This window comes from Molossus molossus, unplaced genomic scaffold (genome assembly GCF_014108415.1).
Source record: "Molossus molossus isolate mMolMol1 unplaced genomic scaffold, mMolMol1.p scaffold_m16_p_6, whole genome shotgun sequence".
NCBI lineage: Eukaryota > Metazoa > Chordata > Mammalia > Chiroptera > Molossidae > Molossus > Molossus molossus.
The window spans coordinates 1,404,918-1,425,121 of record NW_023425399.1 but is presented as its reverse complement, the minus strand read 5'-3'; the positions used below and the strand labels follow the sequence as shown (position 1 = coordinate 1,425,121).

Genomic DNA, 20,204 nt, shown 5'->3' with positions numbered 1-20,204 from the left:
TACGGAGGCTGGCAAGTCCCAGATCTGCCGTGTGGGCCGGCTGGCTGGGGACTAGGGGTGGCGATGGTGTGGATGAAGTCCGAAAGCTGTGTGCTGGAGAACCTCCCACGCTCGGGGAGGCCTGACTTTTCGTTCCATTCAGGCTTCATCTGATTAGGCGAGGCCCACCACTTTAAGGAGAGCAATCTGCTTCAAATGACAATCTCGTCCCAAACACCCAATGACTGTTTGACCAAATACCCAGGCACCCTGTGGCCCAGGCAAGTTAAAAATAACCCTTACATGCCCTGGCCAGTTTGGCTCTGCAGTTAGAGCGTCCGCCTGCGGTCCAGAGAGACCCGGGTTCGGTTCCCGCTAAGGGCATGTACTTCGGCTGCAGTTTGTCCCCGGCCCTGGTTGGTCGTGCGGGTGGCAGCCACTCGATGTGTCCCTTCACATCGATGTCTCTCTCTCTCTCTCTCTCTTCCTCTCTCTCCCTCCCACTCTATCTGTACAAAAAATGGAAAAATGTCCTCGGGTGAGGATAAAAAAATAAATAAATAACCCTTACAGGTGGAGGTCAGGCCGCAGGCCCCGGGACCCTGGCTGCAGCGGCCTGCCCGGGGCGCTCGGGGCTACCTCACTGCAAAGCTGTGCCACCCTGACTGTGCCTCGCCTTTGGCAGCACCTGGGGTGACGCACAGCGGAGATTCCAGGTGATGCCTGCAGTGTCTCCAAACTTTGCCTTGAGTGTGGAGCCGGAGTCAAGTGCCACCGAGAGAGCACCGCTGAGGCGGTGGCAGGTTTGTGGCCCTGTGGAAACGGTGACAGTTCTAAGCCCTCCCAGGCTGGCACAAGGACGTTGCGGGACCAGCTTCCCTCACGTCACCGCCAGCCGTCGCGATTCAGCCGGAAGATCCGAGCCCGAGTCGGTGCACTGTAGGGGCCGAGGCCGTGCCTGGGGCCAGGCGGGGGGCGAGACAAGAGGGCGTGGTGGGGCCTGCGGTGGACACGAGAGCAGGTGCCCCGTAAAGAGGGTGCTTCTCAGTCCTACTGGGTATCGCCATGGCCCACCGTGCCCAGAGTCCCAATCTTTCAAGAGGAGCCAAAAACCCAGATTCTTAGGAAAACAGTGGCACAAACAGAGCCTGTGGGAGGCCCCTCTTCACGGGACCAGGGGCGTCCACCTCTGCAGCAGGGAGACAGGGAGCCCGTCAGAGCCAAGTGCCCTCTGCCAGCTTCATCTGGCTCAGCCCCCTTCCAAAGCCACAGCGCTGCTCCCACCCACCTCACGTGGTCGCCCCGACACCCCGCACAGCGGCCGGATGGAGACCCCAGAGCCCACGTTGGTTCCTGGCGCGGAGTCCAGGCTCAAAGACAACTGGGCCCCAAGACCCCTCAACCCAAGGTCTGCCAGAGCATCACATCTCTGCCCTCCTTGGGGCAGAAGCCAAGCACCCAGTCGGGGGACCCTGCTGTCCCCTTGAGACGCGCCCCGGCTCAGAAGCCAGGGTCTGCCTGACTTCTTGTCAGATGGTTCCAGGAGTGAAGCAGCCACACAGCCCCCCGCACGCTGTCACCCTCCTGTGTCCAGGTCCCGCACAGCCCCCACACGCTGTCACCCTCCCCGGGTCCGGGTCCCGCACAGCCTCCCGCACGCTGTCACCCTCCTCGGGTCCCGCACAGCCCCCCGCACGCTGTCACCCTCCTCGGGTCCCGCACAGCCCCCCACACGCTGTCACCCTCCCCGGGTCCGGGTCCCGCACAGCCTCCCGCACGCTGTCACCCTCCCCGTGTCCTGGTCCCTCACAGCCTCCCGCACAGTGTCACCCTCCCCGGGTCCTGGTCCCGCACGGCCTCCCGCACATTGTCACCCTCCCCGGGTCCTGGTCCCGCACGGCCTCCCGCACGCTGTCACCCTCCCCGGGTCCTGGTCCCGCACGGCCTCCCGCACATTGTCACCCTCCCCGGGTCCTGGTCCCGCACAGCCTCCCGCACATTGTCACCCTCCCCGGGTCCTGGTCCCGCACGGCCTCCCGCACATTGTCATCCTCCCCGGGTCCTGGTCCCGCACGGCCTCCCGCACGCTGTCACCCTCCCCGGGTCCTGGTCCCGCACAGCCTCCCGCACATTGTCACCCTCCCCGGGTCCTGGTCCCGCACAGCCTCCCGCACATTGTCACCCTCCCCAGGTCCTGGTCCCGCACAGCCCCCCGCACGCTGTCACCCTCCCCGGGTCCCGCACAGCCTCCCGCACATTGTCACCCTCCCCGGGTCCTGGTCCCGCACAGCCTCCCGCACGCTGTCACCCTCCCCGGGTCCCGCACAGCCTCCCGCACGCTGCCACCCTGTCTGCCATGCTCCTCTCCTGGGTCCGGGTCCCCCTGCCCTGGTGCCCCGGCCTGGGAAGACCAGCCCCCCTGCAGCTGAGGATAAACAGAAAGTATGATTTCAATTGAAAGGGTAAATCACAGTGACAGACTCCTCACGGTGACGGTGGGGACCCAGCCTCCATTCGGGCTGAATTCCAAGTAGCAGCCATTTCTTTCAAAGGTGGACAGTTCTTAGTGGACAATAACATCATGGGAGGAGAGTCCCAGGTGTCTGTTTCCAAGGCCTCGGCCCAAATCCCTGGATCCGAGGAGGCTAACCCCCTTTCTGGACTGAGTGAGTCACTGTGCCTGCAGCCAGGCCTAATGGCCCCGGCGGGGGGAGCTCGTCAGACGAGCGTGGTGGCCACCAGCCGGCCAGGTCTTTCATTAATGTCAGCTTGTCACGTTTCTCCTTCACCTGCACCACGTAGCGAGTGGTCTCTGCCGTCGAACCTGGATGTGCTAACAGCACAGGCGTCCCCCGGGGCTCACAGTGCAGCGCCCTCCCTGCCCCCCTAGGGACCCAGCCCACCTGCTGCCCACCCCGTGTGGCCCTCTCCAGCTCCTGGAGCAGGGCAGGAGCTGCGCAGAATTCTCACTGAGCCCCAGCGGCAGCTGGAGTCCCACGGGCAATAGGAGCAGGTGTCGCTGGCACACGGTGCCCACCCATTCCAAGTGTCCCGCCCCTCGGGCACTTGTCATCCCTACAGGGGCTGGAGGAGGTGTTGCTGGTGGTTTCCAGACAGTCACTGAGACAGGGCACGGGTCCTCCGCCTCCAGGCCTGGGCAGGAGTGGCAGGAACTGGCTGGCACCCTGTCCACCTTGACCTCATTCAGTCTCGCAGGTGGAGTGGGTGGCGTCTGCCGCCACGCGGGCCTGGCCAGTCTGCAGCCAGGGCAGCGGACGGAGCTGTCGCCAGCCAGGCATCTCCTCTCCCGAGAGCACACGCATCAGAGCCGGGGCTCTGTGGAAGACCTCGGGGTCTGCACCCAGCTCGGGGGCGTATGCGCTCGGTGATCTTCAGCGAGGGACTTAACCTCTCCGTCTCCTTGTCTGTAGCAGGGGGCCGTGTCTTCATGGCACTGCTGACAGCTGTGGTGGAAGTGAATGAGTCTGTGTGTGTCACGGCCTCCAATACTGCTGGTGCTGTGCACCAGATCGGGGCATCCACCATCATTACCACCTCTGCTTCTGCGTCCCCATAACTCAACCCTGGCTTACCAACAGAGCTCAGGACTCAGCCACTGCTGACTCGGTCAGGGCTCAGCCCTCAGCCCACAGCACTCAGCTCCCATCTACTGAAAAGGCCATCCTCAGCCTCGGTGCTGACTCAGCACAGCCCTCAGCCCTCGGTGCTGACTCAGCACAGCCCTCAGTGCTGACTAAGCACAGCCCTCAGTCCTCGGTGCTGACTAAGCACAGCCCTCAGCCCTCAGTGCTGACTCAGCACAGCCCTCAGCCCTCGGTGCTGACTAGCACAGCCCTCAGCCCTCAGTGCTGACTAAGCACAGCCCTCAGTCCTCGGTGCTGACTAAGCACAGCCCTCAGCCCTCGGTGCTGACTCAGCACAGCTCTCAGCCCTCGGTGCTGACTCAATACAGCCCTCAGTGCTGACTAAGCACAGCCCTCAGCCCTCGGTATTGACTAAGCACAGCCCTCAGTGCTGACTAAGCACAGCCCTCAGTCCTCAGTGCTGACTCAGCACAGCCCTCAGCCCTCGGTGCTGACTCAGCACAGCCCTCAGTGCTGACTAAGCACAGCCCTCAGTCCTCGGTGCTGACTAAGCACAGCCCTCAGCCCTCGGTGCTGACTCAGCACAGCTCTCAGCCCTCGGTGCTGACTCAATACAGCCCTCAGTGCTGACTAAGCACAGCCCTCAGCCCTCGGTATTGACTAAGCACAGCCCTCAGTGCTGACTAAGCACAGCCCTCAGTCCTCGGTGCTGACTCAGCACAGCCCTCAGCCCTCGGTGCTGACTCAGCACAGTCCTCAGTGCTGACTAAGCACAGCCCTCAGCCCTCCGTGCTGACTCAGCACAGCCCTCAGCGCTGACTCAGCACAGCCCTCAGCCCTCGGTGCTGACTAGCACAGCCCTCAGCCCTCAGTGCTGACTAAGCACAGCCCTCAGTCCTCGGTGCTGACTAAGCACAGCCCTCAGCCCTCGGTGCTGACTCAGCACAGCTCTCAGCCCTCGGTGCTGACTCAATACAGCCCTCAGTGCTGACTAAGCACAGCCCTCAGCCCTCGGTATTGACTAAGCACAGCCCTCAGTGCTGACTAAGCACAGCCCTCAGTCCTCGGTGCTGGCTAAGCACAGCCCTCAGTCCTCGGTGCTGACTCAGCACAGCCCTCAGCCCTCGGTGCTGACTAAGCATAGTCCTCAGTGCTGACTCAGTACAGCCCTCAGCCCTCGGTGCTGACTCAGCACAGCCCTCACCCTCAGTGCTGACTAAGCATAGTCCTCAGTGCTGACTCAGCACATCCCTCAGTCCTCGGTGCTGACTAAGCATAGTCCTCAGTGCTGACTCAGCACAGCCCTCAGCCCTCAGTGCTGAATACCAGTCAGATGTCGTGCAGAGCATCAACCACCATCTCGCATAGCCTATTGACAACAACCCCGCAAGGTTGGCACAAGAATCATGTTTCACACGAGGACACTGGAATAAGGTGGCGACCGGTCATGGTGGAGAGCTGGAGAGGAGGCGAGCGCCCTGTCGGTGTCCTGTGGAGACCTTCCCCCAGGTGGAACTGGGGACCAGGGAAAGTAGACTTTTGTTCTGAACAGAATCACTACCATTGGCCCAGCTCGGGTGACGTGCCCCTCCCTCAGCCAATCACAGTGCCAGGAGAGGAGCTCCTGGAGCCTATTGAAGGGTCCTCCCCACTGGTCCATACAGAGCAGCAGGTGGGCAGTCATTTCCAAACAGGAGCAGAGGGGGGGCCAGTGGAGACACCAGGGCTGGTGTCCAGCCTCATCCCTCCTCACCGTCCCCCCAATGCCCTTGGTCCCCATCCACCCCCACCCCACCGCTCTTTTTCAGGGTCTGGGCGCTGCTCCCCATCCTCAGCTGGGACCATCCCCTTGGGTCCCACCTGGCCTCTCCCCCCACCTCAGTCGAAGTCTGGCTGCTGCAGCCCCCTGTCCCCTACCCTGCCCTGTGCTCCCCAAGGACTGGAGACTGTGTGGGTGGGCCTCCCAGAGACCGTGAGGGAGCCTGCGTTAAATATTAATGAAGCCGCGCTCTGACAAGACCCGGCTCTCCATTTGGGGACCAGACATCAGGCAGGGCCAGGTGACAAATCCGAGGGTGAACACTCAGCCCACGAGCTGTCTTGTCCTGTCTTGCGTCCTTTCTACTCCTGCCAAAGCTGAGACAGTGAGTAGCCCCTTTTTCCGGGGCTCGGTGTCATGTCTCGGCTCCCTGGCAGACAGGGGGGCTCCCAGCCCGAGTCTGCGGCGGCGCCTGTGCCCCGACAGCCTTGTTAGCCGTCAGGTCCAGGTGGCTCCTCAGAAGCCGCGGACCTGCCAGACTGTCTGCTCCACCTCACCCAGTCCTCAGTGACCTGTCCCCGCTCCAGCTGCTGGGTGGGTGCTGGGGGAGCCACCGGTGACCCCGTCTCCTGAGCGCACCGTCCCGCATGGGGACAGAGAGAAGGCAGTCAACTAAAAAATAAGCAAGAAAAAGCAGGCAGTGAATGGGCTCACACACGGCTGTGCAGGGGTCACCCACACTGTCGGTGCGCCCCACCCGTGAGCCAGCCCCCCACCCCCTGCTGCTCCAGTCCAGCGGAGGACTCACATCTGGGCGCCCCTGTACAGGGTGACCACGCCACAGTGGGAGGTGCCCGGAGCACCCTGGGTCCTCAGCCCCCGGATTGCCTCTCTCTGGTGCATTTCACACGCCTGGTGCCCCCCTGCGCGGGGATGAGGCTGGAGCGACCAGGCTGAGACACTCTCTCTTCCCTCCTTCCCCCTTTCCTGGGGCTCTGCCCAACCAACCACTCCCACAAGGATCTCCGTTCGGGTTCTGCTGGTAGGAAACCCCACCCCAATACCAGGATCGAGAGATCTGGGTGACTCCCTGGGGTGGCGTTGGTCTGGTAGCTCTCACCTGCGCAGGCCACGTTCAGGGCTCCCCGCACTACACCTGGTCAGGCAGAGGTGCGGCTCACTGGGGCAGGAAACAAGACCAGCTCCCGAAGCAGAAGGGGCCCTGCCAGGAGCACCCCGGGCTGCTCACGGTCTGGAAGGGGAGGCCGGCCAGCCGGTGTCCCCAGGGCTCCGGGTCTCGGCAGGGAGAGGACAGTGCACGGCAGGGCTGGCCTGACCTTCCCCGAGTCATTCTTGACTCGACACACGTTTGAAAGAAAGAAGGTCATTGTCCAGCGTGGCTCACGGGCCTGCCTGTTGGCTACGGAGGGTGGGGCATCTTACCTGACTATCTCCCCAAACCTCTCATGATTCGGAACAGTGATCCCCGGGAGGAAATTAAGCCTCTGTGACCACCGGGGCCATTCCCACCGTCCGCAGTGACCTCTTCTGTATCCCACACCGTTCATCTGGTCCAACCTGAGGGGCGTTTCTGAGAAGCATCTAATCCGCTCTTCCCCACCCGGCAGACTTTGTGAGAACACACGCGTGGCTTCATTAGTATTCACATGACTCTGAGGGTTTTTTCATGATGTATGAGACGCAGAGCCCTTGTGAATGGTGACACGTGCCAGTGTTGCCGTGACACTGTGGTGTGCCTCTTCCTAGCACGCCCCCGGGTTCCCCGCTCATCACGGGAACCAGCTGAAGGTAATCGAAGGCTGAACTTCATCAGTCACCGGAAGGGTTTCGTAAAACGCCAGAAACCCAAACATCTTCAGGCCCCTCCACACGACGTTCAAGGATCCGGGGATCCTTGGGAGGAGCTGGGGATAAGATCTCGAGAGTCCTCTGTCGCCCGGCACCCCACCTCGGCCCCATTAGTTTGGTGAGAACGGTTTTCCCGTGGCTGAAGGTTGCGGCTCAGCCAGGGCTGTGACAAGGGGCTTTTCAATTAAACTGCACGGCGACGGAAAGAGACACGCAGGACTCGCTGACGATTCCATGATCACAGCAACTCAAGTGCAGTTCTCGTCCTGGGCCTTGGAGCCACGGGGGTGTTTTAGACTGTGGGGCTCCGTCCCGCACACCCTGTCCTATGCACAGAGCAGGCTGCAGTGACAGCCACCGCCAGGGCTGGGAACTCTGGCCGGGGCCTGTGTCCCCATCCAGGCCATGCTCAGCTTCCCTCTCTGCTTTCAGAGGCTTCTTGGGAAGGCCGCACGACCAAGGGAGGACCTGGCCCCCAGCTACTGGTCCAACTTGCCCAACCCCTTCACCTCACGGGGCCTCAGTCTCCCTGTCAGCAGAATGGGTTGGACGAGATGGTCAGTGAGGGCTGACATGCTGGGACTTTTCTTTTTTTTTTAATTCCTCACCTGAAGATATTTTTCTGTCTGTCATGGGAGGGACAGAGAGAGAGGGACAGAGAGAGAGAGACAGAGAGAAACATCAATGTGATAGAGCCACATCGACTGGCTGCCTCCCGCACGACCCGGCCAGGGCCGGGGATGAACTGCAACTGAGGTACGTGCCCTTGACCGGAATCGAACCTGCGACTCTTTTGTCCGCGGGCCGAGGCTCTAACCGCTGAGTCACACCGGCCAGGGCTCATCCAATAATTGTTGCACACCGACTGCCTGCGTGGTTCCAGGCCTGGCCGTGCCATCGTCGGGGACAAGACTGCTGTTCCTGTTCCCAGGGCCCAGAAACGGGTGCAGGGCGTCCTTGGTGCTCAAAATCAAGGGCAGGCAGACGGCGGGCTGTTGTGTGAGCAGGCCAGGGAGCGGACACGTACGCCGCAGGAAAACCAGGCTGTCGCGGGGCTGAGGACCCGGCAAAGTGCAGGAGCGACTCGGCGAACTAGTCTCCACCTCTGCGATCGCTGAGTCATTCTTTAAAGGACATTCCCTCTTTTGGCTGGTTAGCCACAGCCACGGCCACGTGCGAACCTGCCGCCCACATCCTGGCTTGGTCCAGGGATGGGGGGGCGGGGAGACGTGTCTGCCGACCTGACTCAGCTGTGTGCTCCCTGGGACGTGGGAACAGTGTCAGGCAGCTCAGACGCCCAGCACCGCACAGAGATAAGTGTTTGCAGGCCGTCTTCTGGGGAGTCTCGGGTCAAGGTTGTGCGAGGAAGAAGCTGAAACACTTCACGGCAGAACCACATCTTGTGGAAGAGACACCGGACTGGGGAGGCGTCTTCCCCATGCTGCCGGGAGTCGGGGGCCGTGTTATCGGTGGGCCGAGCCCCTCGGGTGCAAACCTGGTTACCTGCTAGGAGGCCTGGTGACAGAGAGCCTGTCGTGTGCGTGTGTACACGGTCTGTGTACGTGTGTGTGTGCACGCACAAGCGGATTTGTGTATGTTTGCATATGTGTTGGGGGGGGAGTGTCCAGGAACCGTGCACCGCAGTGGACAGGACCAAACAATCCACTGGGACCTGACTTTCTCCACGACCCCTGCCCCTGAGCACGCCCACCGGGGCCTCTCACTGGCCCTGTTCCTGCCCCACAGTCTCTGTCACGCTTCACAATTACGAGAGGCCAGCAGCTTGTAGATGCCTCTACTTCTGCTGGTCCACAGACCAAAGGAGGGCAGGGCTGTCTCCAGCTCGGGCAGCACCCCGCATGCAGGGTGGACAAGTGGGGCGCTGCTGAGATGCCCCAGGGGAGCTGGGTGGGGGCACCGCCTGCAGCCGAGGATCTCCTCCGGCGGGCTGAGCCCGGGCACGGCGGCCTCCCCGCGCGTCCTGTCTTCAGGACGCGTCTGAGGTGTTCGCAATTCAGAACCACACACGGTGACTTTCCTCCGGTTTCAAGTTCATTTGAAATTAGGCAAATGCTCCTTGGGGGGACCCTGCCAGAACCCTTCAGTTCATCTGCCCGTCCTGAGTAACAGGGCCGGCCTTGCGCGCAGACAGCCCCTGGGGACCGCGGTCGCCGGCACCGTAAGTTATTTTAATGGAGACATCACTTTAGACTAACCTTTCACCATCTGTTACGTCCTTCAATAACAAAGGCGGGAGAGATGATTCTCTGTGGCGTCATAAAGCGAGCCGGGCCATGGAAACGCCTGTCTGTTCACGGCCCGGGGGCAGCTGCCGCAAGGGTTCCCTCATCTTCAGACACAAGTCAAGGGGAACACTGCTCTCCCCTGACCCGGCAAGTCATCCGAACGGTACTTCTTCCGAACGCGGCCGGACACGGCGCACCTGCGGAGGCGCCGCTGAATGGCACCTGGAGAATTAAGCAAATGCAGCCAGTGGACGAAATGTAATGAGATTTCTCTGCAAAAAATGAAACCTCTTAAGTACATGGTGGGTTCTCTTCAGCAGCTTTATAATTAAATTTCCCCGTGAAGGATGGGCAGTTGGCCCGGAGGAGGGGGAAGCAGCGGGGTGCAGGGGACCACGCTGCCCTGCGACTCCAGACGCCGTCCCCACTCACTCGCCTCCCTCCTTCCCGTTCAAGTCGGCCAGTGTCGTTCGAGGGCCTACTGTGCGCTCCCCGAGCCCTGCTCATAACCCGCAGTCAGAGGGAGCCTTCGAGCTCACCAGCCTTCCGGAGCCTTCCGGAGCCTTCCAGAGCCTTCCGGAACCTTCCGCACTCCTGGAAGGCTGAACTGTTCCCGCACAAGCAGCGAGCCTGGACTATTTCACGTTAGTCACCCGGCTCCTTCCGTCCCCAGCCATTTGTCCTCTGTGAGGCCGTCTGCACGCACGGAGGGGCAGCCCCAGGCCGAGGCTGAGAAGACACTTTCCCCTCCCTGGTCTCCATTTGTGCCTGTTGCCTCGTCTCCCTGGTGACCAGATCTCCAGGCTAACTCTCCGCGGGTGGCGAAGACGGCTCTCAGCCGCGGAGGGCCACCGTGCTGTGCACTGACACCTGGGAACAGAGCCAGGTCCCCAGGAAGGCCTCCGAGTCCGCGCCCGGCTGCCGGGCCCAGGCTGCTTGATCTGAAGGTCGTTACCCGGTGGGCAGCAGACAGACGTGTGATGAAGGGAAGGTCGGAGCCTTGTCCTGGGACGCCCAGCGCTATTAGTGAGACAGCCGGCTGCAGGCGGCAGGCCGGACCCAGCGTGTCACCCCCAGCAGGAGGAGGCGGGGATGGCTGTGCTGATTTAGGCAAAGCAAAGTTCTAGGGTTCAAGGGGACAGCGCAGGGGGGCATCTGCCTCCAGACCCAGGCCTGAAGCCTGGATTGATGTACGCTGCTCTGGGCAGAGCCAGGGAGAGCCCCCCCGCCCCCGACTACAGAGAGTGAGGCAGTCAGAGCAAAGACACTCAGAACCCAGAGCAAAGATGCTCCTTGCAGACTGTGTGAGTGTGTGTGTGTGTACACATGAGTGTGTACATGAATGTGTGTATATGTTTGGATATGTGAGTGTGTGTATATATTTGCATACGTGAGCATGTGTATATGTTTGTATATGTGAACATGTGTGTATATGTTTATATGCATGAGTGTGTATATGTACGTGTGAGCATGTGTGTACGTATATTTATATACATGAACATGTGGGTATATGTTTATATACATGAGTATGTGTACATATGTATATGTGTGAGCATGTGTGTATATGTTTGTAAAAGTGAGTGTGCATGTATATGTTTGTATACGTGAGTGTGTGTATATGTGTGCATGCATGAATGTGTGTACATGTTTGTATACATGAGCATGTGTGTGTTTGTATATATGAGCATGTGTGTATATATGTTTGTACACATGAGCGTGTGTATGTGAGTGAGTGTGTATACATGTTTATACATGAACGTGTGTGTGCTTCCTCTCCGGAGGCTGCCACCAGCACCCACGCAGCCCCAGGCGCGCACTGAGCACACGACACCCGTGTAATTAGAGCTTGGCTCATGCTTTCTCTTTCCCATCTGTCGATGGGCCGGCCGCTGTGAGACGAGCGGCACCCTTGCCCCCAACTTAGGCCCTTCGTGGGGGGCTCCAGTTGTTGGCACAAGTGCAGCAGGGACAGTGATGGCCACACAGGGCCCTTCGGAGCTGCCTTGCTGGAGCCTCCACAGGACACGAGGACTCGGGTTGGATGCGGTACCTGTCCCCTCGGGGCGACGAGGTCTGGCAGTGGGCTGTCAGGCTCACTGGCTGCGCCCCAGCCGTGCCCACCGCGCCCACATCTGCTTGTGTCTTGCTCTGTGTTCTCGGCATCGGGTCGGGACACGTGAACCCAGGCGGGTGGCCCCTCTGCAGCTCTCCGCTCTGGAAAACTCAGGAGACTTCTGGGCGCCCCCTGAGCCCGGAGCGCTTCTCGGGGGAATTCCCGAAGACGGGTGTCTCCTGTTTGCTCTCTCGATTCTGCTCAGTGGAATTTTCTGAGGTTTTTGTTGTGGTCTATCATGGTGCCCTGGGCTTTGATATAAAGTTGTGTTTCTTAAAGGCATGTTCCCAGTGAATGCCCGGCAATGAATATGTCTGGTCGGTGGCTGGCGCACACACCAAGGGCGGGAGGGCTTCATCAAATCTCAAGGCCATGTATAGGGGGGTTTGACTTAGAATACAGCCCCCCAACAGTGCAGTTCAGTTGGTTGGGCATCATCCCTTGCACCCAGAGGTCACTGGTTCGATTCCCGGTCAGGGCACATGCCCAGGGTTCAGGTTCGATCCCCGGGGGCGTGCAGGAGGTGGCCAGTGGATGTTTCTCTCTCATCGATGTTTCTATCTTTCTCATCCTCTCTCTTCCTCTCTCTAAAATCAATTTAAAAACAATTCCGTAGAGCTGCTGTCTGCTCATCATTGTCTTCCCCAAGGTTTGATGGCAGACGTCAGGAGCATCTGCGGCCTGGCCTTGGCCCCTGTGCACCATCACTTCAGTCTCCCAGGGGAGTCCTGTCCCTGCCGCTTGCCCCTCGCTCCGGACAGAGCGTTCACTTGGAATAGGTGCCCTGTCCTTGCCTGACACCAGGGGGCGCTCAGGAGTCGCCGAGCACGGGCTGCCCCTCAGGTGTCACAGTGTGCATGGAGCACCTGCGAGGCCCGGGGGTGGGAAAGGGGACGGGCGTGGCAGGGAGGCGTGGCCCCGCTCCGCTGCAGCCGGTTTTGCTCTCCCCTCCCCCAGATCCGGTCCGACAAGGACAACGACATCCCCATCCGCTACAGCATCACGGGCGTGGGCGCCGACCAGCCCCCCATGGAGGTCTTCAGCATCGACTCCATGTCGGGCCGCATGTACGTCACGCGGCCCATGGACCGGGAGGAGCGGGCCTCCTACCACGTGAGTACCCCTCCCAGGTCCGCGCTGCACAGGGGACTCCCAGCGCGAGAACATGCACCTGTGCCTCCTTCCCAGGTGAGGGTGTGCCAGAGAGCAGGCGGTCCCGGTCCAGGCAGTGGCCCAGGGGCTCGGGCTGGCTGGGGCGTCCCACGGTGACCGCTCACTCTGGAGCCCGTGGGCTGCAGCTCTGGGGTGCACCCCGCACCTTCCCGCCTCCTGCTGTCTCTCTGGCGTGTCCCCAGACCCCCCAGCCTGGCCCTGGGGTCCAAAGCTGTTATGTCCCCCTGCCCAGTGTCTCAGTTCCCGGGGAACTTGCTGTCGCCGCACTCCGGGGCTGCCAGTCAGGAGTGTCCCCCAGAGATGGCGCCGGCCCTGACCCACCTGTGTTGCTCCCCAGCTCCGAGCCCACGCCGTGGACATGAACGGCAACAAGGTGGAGAACCCCATCGACCTGTACATTTACGTCATCGACATGAACGACAACCGGCCCGAGTTCCTCAACCAGGTCTACAATGGCTCCGTGGACGAGGGCTCCAAGCCAGGTGAGCCCGGGCGACCCAGGGCAGGCGGGCGGAGAATACAGCTGTACTCTGGAAGGGCCCCTCACCCCACCGCCGAGCCGGCCCGTGGGACCTACCCGGTGGCCGGCTTATTTAGCGGGTGTTTACCCAGCACCCACTGCACACAGATGCTGCCCTGGGGGCAGGACCGTCACGGTCCAGACAAGGACACGGACAAAAGATGAGCCGAACTGAGTACCTGGAACCATTGCAACGATGACGGGGCTCAGACAGGAGCCCCGTAGGGCAGAGAGGGCCCCTCGGCAGAGGCGACATGTAGGCCAAGAGCTGGGAAGTATAAGAAGGATCAGGGCCCTGGCCGGTTTGGCTCAGCGGTTTGAGCGTCGGCCTGCGGTCCGGAGAGACCCGGGTTCGGTTCCCGCTAAGGGCATGTACCGTGGTTGCAGTTTGTCCCCGGCCCTGGTTGGGTCGTGTGGGTGGCAACCACTCGATGTGTCGCTTTCACGTCGATGATTCTCTCTCTCTCTCTCTCTCCCTCTCTATCTGAACCAAATATAAAAAAAAAAAAAAAAATGTCCTCGGGTGAGGATAAAAAAAAATAAAAATAAAAAAAATAAAAAAAAAAGAAGGATCAGGGTGCAGAGAAGGGCTGGGACCGATGCATGTGCTGGAAGGGAGGCTGGGGGAGAAGGCACGTGCAAAGGTCCTGGGGACAGAGATGTGGTCAGAGAAATCCTGCCATTTACAGTCTCCTGGACCACACTTTGGATTTTATTACACTTTGGATTTTATGCCAAACACCACAGGAAGCCCATGAGAGGCCAGACCCCAGCCCAGAGAGGAGAGGCCATGTGCCTGGGGCCCTTGGGTCCCCTCAGAGCTGACCCAAGAGCCCATCTCCTACAGACCCTGTCCAGCCTCAGTGATGACGAACGCTTTATCACGTGCCAGGGCTCTCACTAAGCATGTGACCTGTGTGGTCTCTGGGTCCCATAACTACCAGAAGGGGGATCCCACCTCTCCCCTTTAGCAAAAATGAGGCTCGGGGCCCAAGCAGGTAGAGTGAGCAGCCCAGACTTCCCGACACGGACATGGTCGGATTCCCCAGCCCGTGCCGGAACCTCAGCCCCGGGACCAGCACCCTCACCTGAGGGCAGGGTCCAAGTGCGGGCTGCAGGTGGGGCTGGTCTGGGCCGACGCTGCCCAGGGGATTTCTGCAGGTGCCCAAGTTGGATAAGCACGGCCCGCGTGCTGTTTCCTGACAGGGACAGTGGGTTGTCCTTGGGACAAATGCCCGGCCGGGTTGGACGGGGGAGCTGAGCCAAGCGTCACCGACGAGGCCCCTGTGGGACCAGGAGTAGCCACTGAAATACAGGCCGCGGGTTCCGTTTGAAGTGCAGACCAATGAGTCACTCCCACATAGAAGTGGGCCCCATGCAACCCTCGGAAGGGAACTGTAGTGCACCCTGCTCCCTGTTGGCCTGAACTCTGCTGTGCAGTGTGCGCTGTCCCAGGGGCCTTCTGGGCTCGGGCCGGGGCACACGGAGGCCAGAGCCTGCAGAGCGCGGAGCCCGGCCGGCCCCTCGGGTGCGAGGACAAGCATCCATCCTCACTTTGCTGCTGGGGGCAGCTGTCATGGCTCCGCCTCCAGGGCCGCCGTTTCACAAGGTGAATTGTGTTTTCGATTGGCTGTCTCAGAATCCAGCAAAGGGAACAGGATGTGACATTATTTCTGCCAGAACCTTGGATGGCTGGTGCCAGCGGCCTCTTGAGGGGTAGGGCAGGCGGTGGGGGTGCAAATTAGCGGCAAGCAGTGCAAGGAAATGAGTGGGGACTGCCAGCAGCCGCGCCTTGAAGGAGCTGGGGTGCAGAGGGGGTGTGACCAGGCACGGCAGGGCCTGGGACGCTGGGAACTGAACCTCCCTGGTCTTGTTGGAAAACAGGCCGGTAGAGAAAGTCTTCCCCACCGTGTGTCTGGCTTGGTTCGGTAGGACAGCGGAGGCCGCAAATTGCGCTGTCTGGTCCCGTCAGCCCTTACGCCTGGAGACGGCGTGGACGCCCACCGCCTGGCCCCCGGAGCCCGCTGGGATGCTGTCCGTGGCCCGGCTGGGCCGGGACGTGGTATCAATCCCGAGATGGGCCCTGTTTCCCCACTCACTCCTGTGCCCTTCCAGGACTGTGTTGGGACTAAATGTGACTGACATTCGGAGCCCGTGGGGACCCGAGAGTCTGTCCCTGCCCCAGAACAGCGCTCGATTCTGCCTTGACCAGCCCCTCACCTCCACTCAGGGCAAGAGGCTGATGTCCGAGCAGAGCACCGGGGCGGGGCGTCCTAGAGGCAGGAGACCCCGGGACCCGGAAACCGTCTCTCCGGTCTCTTCCCTCTCGACGTAAATTCCAGCAACCGGTTTCCTCGGGCCTGTGTGCAGTCGAGAGAAACGCACCCAGAAATTAGTCCCCGATCCGGAGTGACAGGCTGATGAAGGGTTTCGAGTGTGCATGCTCATGGAGACAAGTGGAGGAAGGTGTGGCATGCTGACTCCCCTGAGCAAGAGCCTTCTGAGGTTTGGGTGCTAACGTGGGGACATTCGCAAGCCGACGGGTGGTGCTGGGATCACCCCACCTTCTTTCCCAGCCATAATCCCCCCCCTCAATTTTACAAAGTCCTCTTTGGTGTCGCTGGATCAGATGTCTGGGAGGGTGCAGAAGGCCTGGGATGGCCCAGCCCCTTCGGTAGACCAACATGCTTTGTGGTCTGGGGTCACGAGCACCCTCCCTCTGATCACTGCCTTAGCTCCCCTTTAACAAGCAGGTAGCTGAGACCCCCCTGCGTGCCCCCTGGAAAAGGGGACACATTAGCTCACGCAGCTAGGAAGTCCAGAGGTGGGCGGGAGCTTCAGGGCCCCGGGCAAAGGCAGAGCAGCAGAGGTCCCAGGCTGTGGGGAACGGCCCGTCTTCCTGCCTCAGGGCCTTTGCAGTGCTGTGCTCTCGGCAATGCCCTCCCCTCATCCCTCATCCCTATGCCGCGGTCACGAGCAGGCCCCCCACACCCTTGAGGTTTTCAGTTACTGCGTCATTGCTCGCTCAGCCACGGTGTCGACATTTCACATCACCCCTTTGCCCCCGCTGTGCCGGGCGGGACTGGTCTGTGTTCTCCCCTGCTGAGCACCCAGCCTCAGCCTGACTCTGCGGGAGCCCTGGAGCATATGACCCCTGAGTGGGTGCTGATGAATGGTGCCTGGCGGTCACCTGGCGATGCTCGGCCCTCAGTGCTGGTGCCTGGCGCTCACCTGGCGATGCTCGGCCGTCAGTGCGGGTGCCTGGCGCTCACCTGGCGATGCTCGGCCGTCAGTGCGGGTGCCTGGTGCTCACCTGGCGATGCTCGGCCGTCAGTGCGGGTGCTGGTTGCCTCACCCTGGCGATGCTCGGCCCTCAGTGCGGTGATCCTGGCGCTCACCTGTCGATGCTGGCCCTTCAGTGGCCGGTGCCTGGCGCTCACCTGGCGATGCTCGGGTCCTCAGTGCTGGTGCCGGTGCTCACCTAGGCGGATGCTCGGCAGTCAGTGCTGGTGCCTGGATGCTCACTGGCGATGATCGGCCCTCAGTGCCGGTGCCTGGCGCTCACCTGGCGAATGCTCGGTCCTCAGATGATGGCTGCCTGGATGCGCACCCTGGGCGATGCTCGGCCCTCAGTGCCCCGGTGCCTGGTGCTACCTGGCGATGCTCGGCCGTCAGTGCGGTGCCTGGCCGCTCCACCTGGCGATGCTCGGGCCCTCAGTGCTGTGTTGCCTGGCGCTACACCTGGCGATGCTCTGGCCCTCAGTGCGGGTGGTGCTTGGTGCTCACCTGGCGATGCTCGGTCCTCAGTGCTGGTCCCTGGTGACTCACCTGGCGATGCTCGGTCCTCAGTGCCGGTGCCTGGTGCTCACCTGGCGATGCTCGGTCCTCAGTGCCGGTGCCTGGGGCTCACCTGGCGATGCTCGGCCCGTCAGTGCTGGTGCCTGGGCCTCACATGGCGATGCTCGGTCCTCAGGTGGTGCCTGGCGCTCACTGGCGATGCTCGGTCCTCAGTGCTGGTGCCTGGTGCTCACCTGGCGATGCTCGGCCGTCAGTGCTGGTGCCTGGCGCTCACCTGGCGATGCTCGGTCCTCAGTGCTGGTGCCTGGTGCTCACCTGGCGATGCTCGGCCGTCAGTGCTGGTGCCTGGCGCTCACCTGGCGATGCTCGGTCCTCAGTGCTGGTGCCTGGTGCTCACCTGGCGATGCTCGGTCCTCAGTGCTGGTGCCTGGTGCTCACCTGGCGATGCTCGGTCCTCAGTGCTGGTGCCTGGTGCTCACCTGGCGATGCTCGGTCCTCAGTGCCGGTGCCTGGTGCTCACCTGGCGATGCTCGGACCGTCAGTGCCGGTGCCTGGTGCTCACCTGGCGATGCTCGGGCCTCAGTGCTGTGCCTGGTGCTCACCTGGCGATGCTCGGCCGTCAGTGCTGGTGCCTGGCGCTCACCTGGCGATGCTCGGCCCTCAGTGCTGGTGCCTGGCGCTCACCTGGCGATGCTCGGTCCTCAGTGCGGGTGCCTGGCGCTCACCTGGCGATGCTCGGCCCTCAGTGCCGGTGCCTGGCGCTCACCTGGCGATGCTCGGCCGTCAGTGCGGGTGCCTGGCGCTCACCTGGCGATGCTCGGCCGTCAGTGCTGGTGCCTGGCGCTCACCTGGCGATGCTCGGCCGTCAGTGCTGGTGCCTGGTGCTCACCTGGCGATGCTCGGTCCTCAGTGCTGGTGCCTGGCGCTCACCTGGCGATGCTCGGTCCGTCAGTGCTGGTGCCTGGTGCTCACCTGGCGATGCTCGGTCGTCAGTGCTGGTGCCTGGTGCTCACCTGGCGATGCTCGGCCGTCAGTGCTGGTGCCTGGTGCTCACCTGGCGATGCTCGGTCCTCAGTGCTGGTGCCTGGTGCTCACCTGGCGATGCTCGGTCCTCAGTGCTGGTGCCTGGCGCTCACCTGGCGATGCTCGGCCGTCAGTGCTGGTGCCTGGTGCTCACCTGGCGATGCTCGGTCCTCAGTGCTGGTGCCTGGTGCTCACCTGGCGATGCTCGGCCCTCAGTGCTGGTGCCTGGTGCTCACCTGGCGATGCTCGGTCCTCAGTGCTGGTGCCTGGTGCTCACCTGGCGATGCTCGGTCCTCAGTGCTGGTGCCTGGCGCTCACCTGGCGATGCTCGGTCCTCAGTGCTGGTGCCTGGCGCTCACCTGGCGATGCTCGGCCGTCAGTGCCGGTGCCTGGTGCTCACCTGGCGATGCTCGGTCCTCAGTGCCGGTGCCTGGCGCTCACCTGGCGATGCTCGGCCCTCAGTGCCGGTGCCTGGCGCTCACCTGGCGATGCTCGGCCGTCAGTGCCGGTGCCTGGCGCTCACCTGGCGATGCTCGGTCCTCAGTGCCGGTGCCTGGTGCTCACCTGGCGATGCTCGGCCCTCAGTGCCGGTGCCTGGTGCTCACCTGGCGATGCTCGGCCATCAGTGCCGGTGCCTGGTGCTCACCTGGCGATGCTCGGTCCTCAGTGCTGGTGCCTGGTGCTCACCTGGCGATGCTCGGCCGTCAGTGCTGGTGCCTGGCGCTCACCTGGCGATGCTCGGTCCTCAGTGCTGGTGCCTGGCGCTCACCTGGCGATGCTCGGGCCGTCAGTGCGGGTGCCTGGTGCTCACCTGGCGATGCTCGGCCGTCAGGCTGGTGCCTGGTGGCTCACCTGGCGATGCTCGGCCGTCAGTGCTGGTGCCTGGTGCTCACCTGGCGATGCTCGGCCGTCAGTGCTGGTGCCTGGCGCTCACCTGGCGATGCTCGGTCCTCAGTGCTGGTGCCTGGTGCTCACCTGGCGATGCTCGGCCGTCAGTGCTGGTGCCTGGTGCTCACCTGGCGATGCTCGGCCGTCAGTGCTGGTGCCTGGTGCTCACCTGGCGATGCTCGGCCGTCAGTGCTGGTGCCTGGTGCTCACCTGGCCTGGTGGTCACCTGGCGATCGCGGCCGTCAGTGCTGGTGCCTGGTGCTCACCTGGCGATGCTCGGGCCGTCAGTGGCTGGTGCCATGGCGCTCACCTGGCGATGCTCGGTCCTCAGTGCTGGTGCCTGGTGCTCACCTGGCGATGCTCGAGCCGTCAGTGCGGGTAGCCTGGTGCTCACCTGGCGATGCTCGGCCGTCAGTGCGGGTGCCTGGTGCTCACCTGGCGATGCTCGGCCGTCAGTGCGGGTGCCTGGTGCTCACCTGGCGATGCTCGGCCGTCAGTGCTGGTGCCTGGTGCTCACCTGGCGATGCTCGGCCGTCAGTGCTGGTGCCTGGTGCTCACCTGGCGATGCTCGGCCCTCAGTGCTGGTGCCTGGCGCTCACCTGGCGAAGCTCGGCCGTCAGTGCGGGTGCCTGGCGCTCACCTGGCGATGCTCGGCCATCAGTGCCCGTGCCTGGCGCTCACCTGGCGATGCCCGCCCGCCAGCTCTGCGAGGCAGCGGAGTCTGTGGAGGTCTCTGGGAGGCCACTCCTGTGCGCAGGGAGGGGACGTCTCCCAGGCCTGCAGCCAGACTAGCATCGGCAACTGGTGGGCGTGCGTCCCGCCAACTCCGAGTCACACCCTCCCTGGCACACCACCCAGCAGCCCGCTTTTCAGAGAATGAGCTCCCAGGGCTCAGGACAGACCTCAAAGCCATGTCCTCACAAGCAGTCCAGCCCTCCCCCTCTGCACCAGCGGCAGGGCCCCACCCTCCTCCAGCTAAAATTCCAAATTGTGTCTCCCCCACCCTGCCCAGCCCTCCCCGCCGCCCCGTTTCTCCAACTTCCCAGGAAAGGATGCGTCCGTGTTACTTTCTTATTAAAGGCTCTGCGTAGAGCCCTGGCCCGTTTGGCTCGGCCGTTAGAGCGTCAGCCCACGGACAGAAGGGTCTCGGGTTCAATTCCCGTCAAGGGCACCTACCTGGGTTGCAGGTTCGATCCCTGGCCCCCATTGGGGTCATGCAGGAGGCAGCCCA

The 20,204-nt window shown here is 62.3% G+C and overlaps 1 protein-coding gene across 2 annotated transcripts in view; it reads left to right on the top strand.

The window, feature by feature from the left end:
• CDH4 (cadherin 4) overlaps positions 1-20,204 on the top strand; it is a 281,734-nt gene that overhangs the window by 232,216 nt on the left and 29,314 nt on the right. For both annotated transcript variants that reach the window (XM_036245369.1, XM_036245370.1), the window contains exons 5-6: positions 12,529-12,684; positions 13,082-13,226. In XM_036245369.1, the coding sequence (XP_036101262.1) occupies positions 12,529-12,684; positions 13,082-13,226 (301 nt within the window). The remainder of the gene's footprint in view (positions 1-12,528; positions 12,685-13,081; positions 13,227-20,204) is intronic.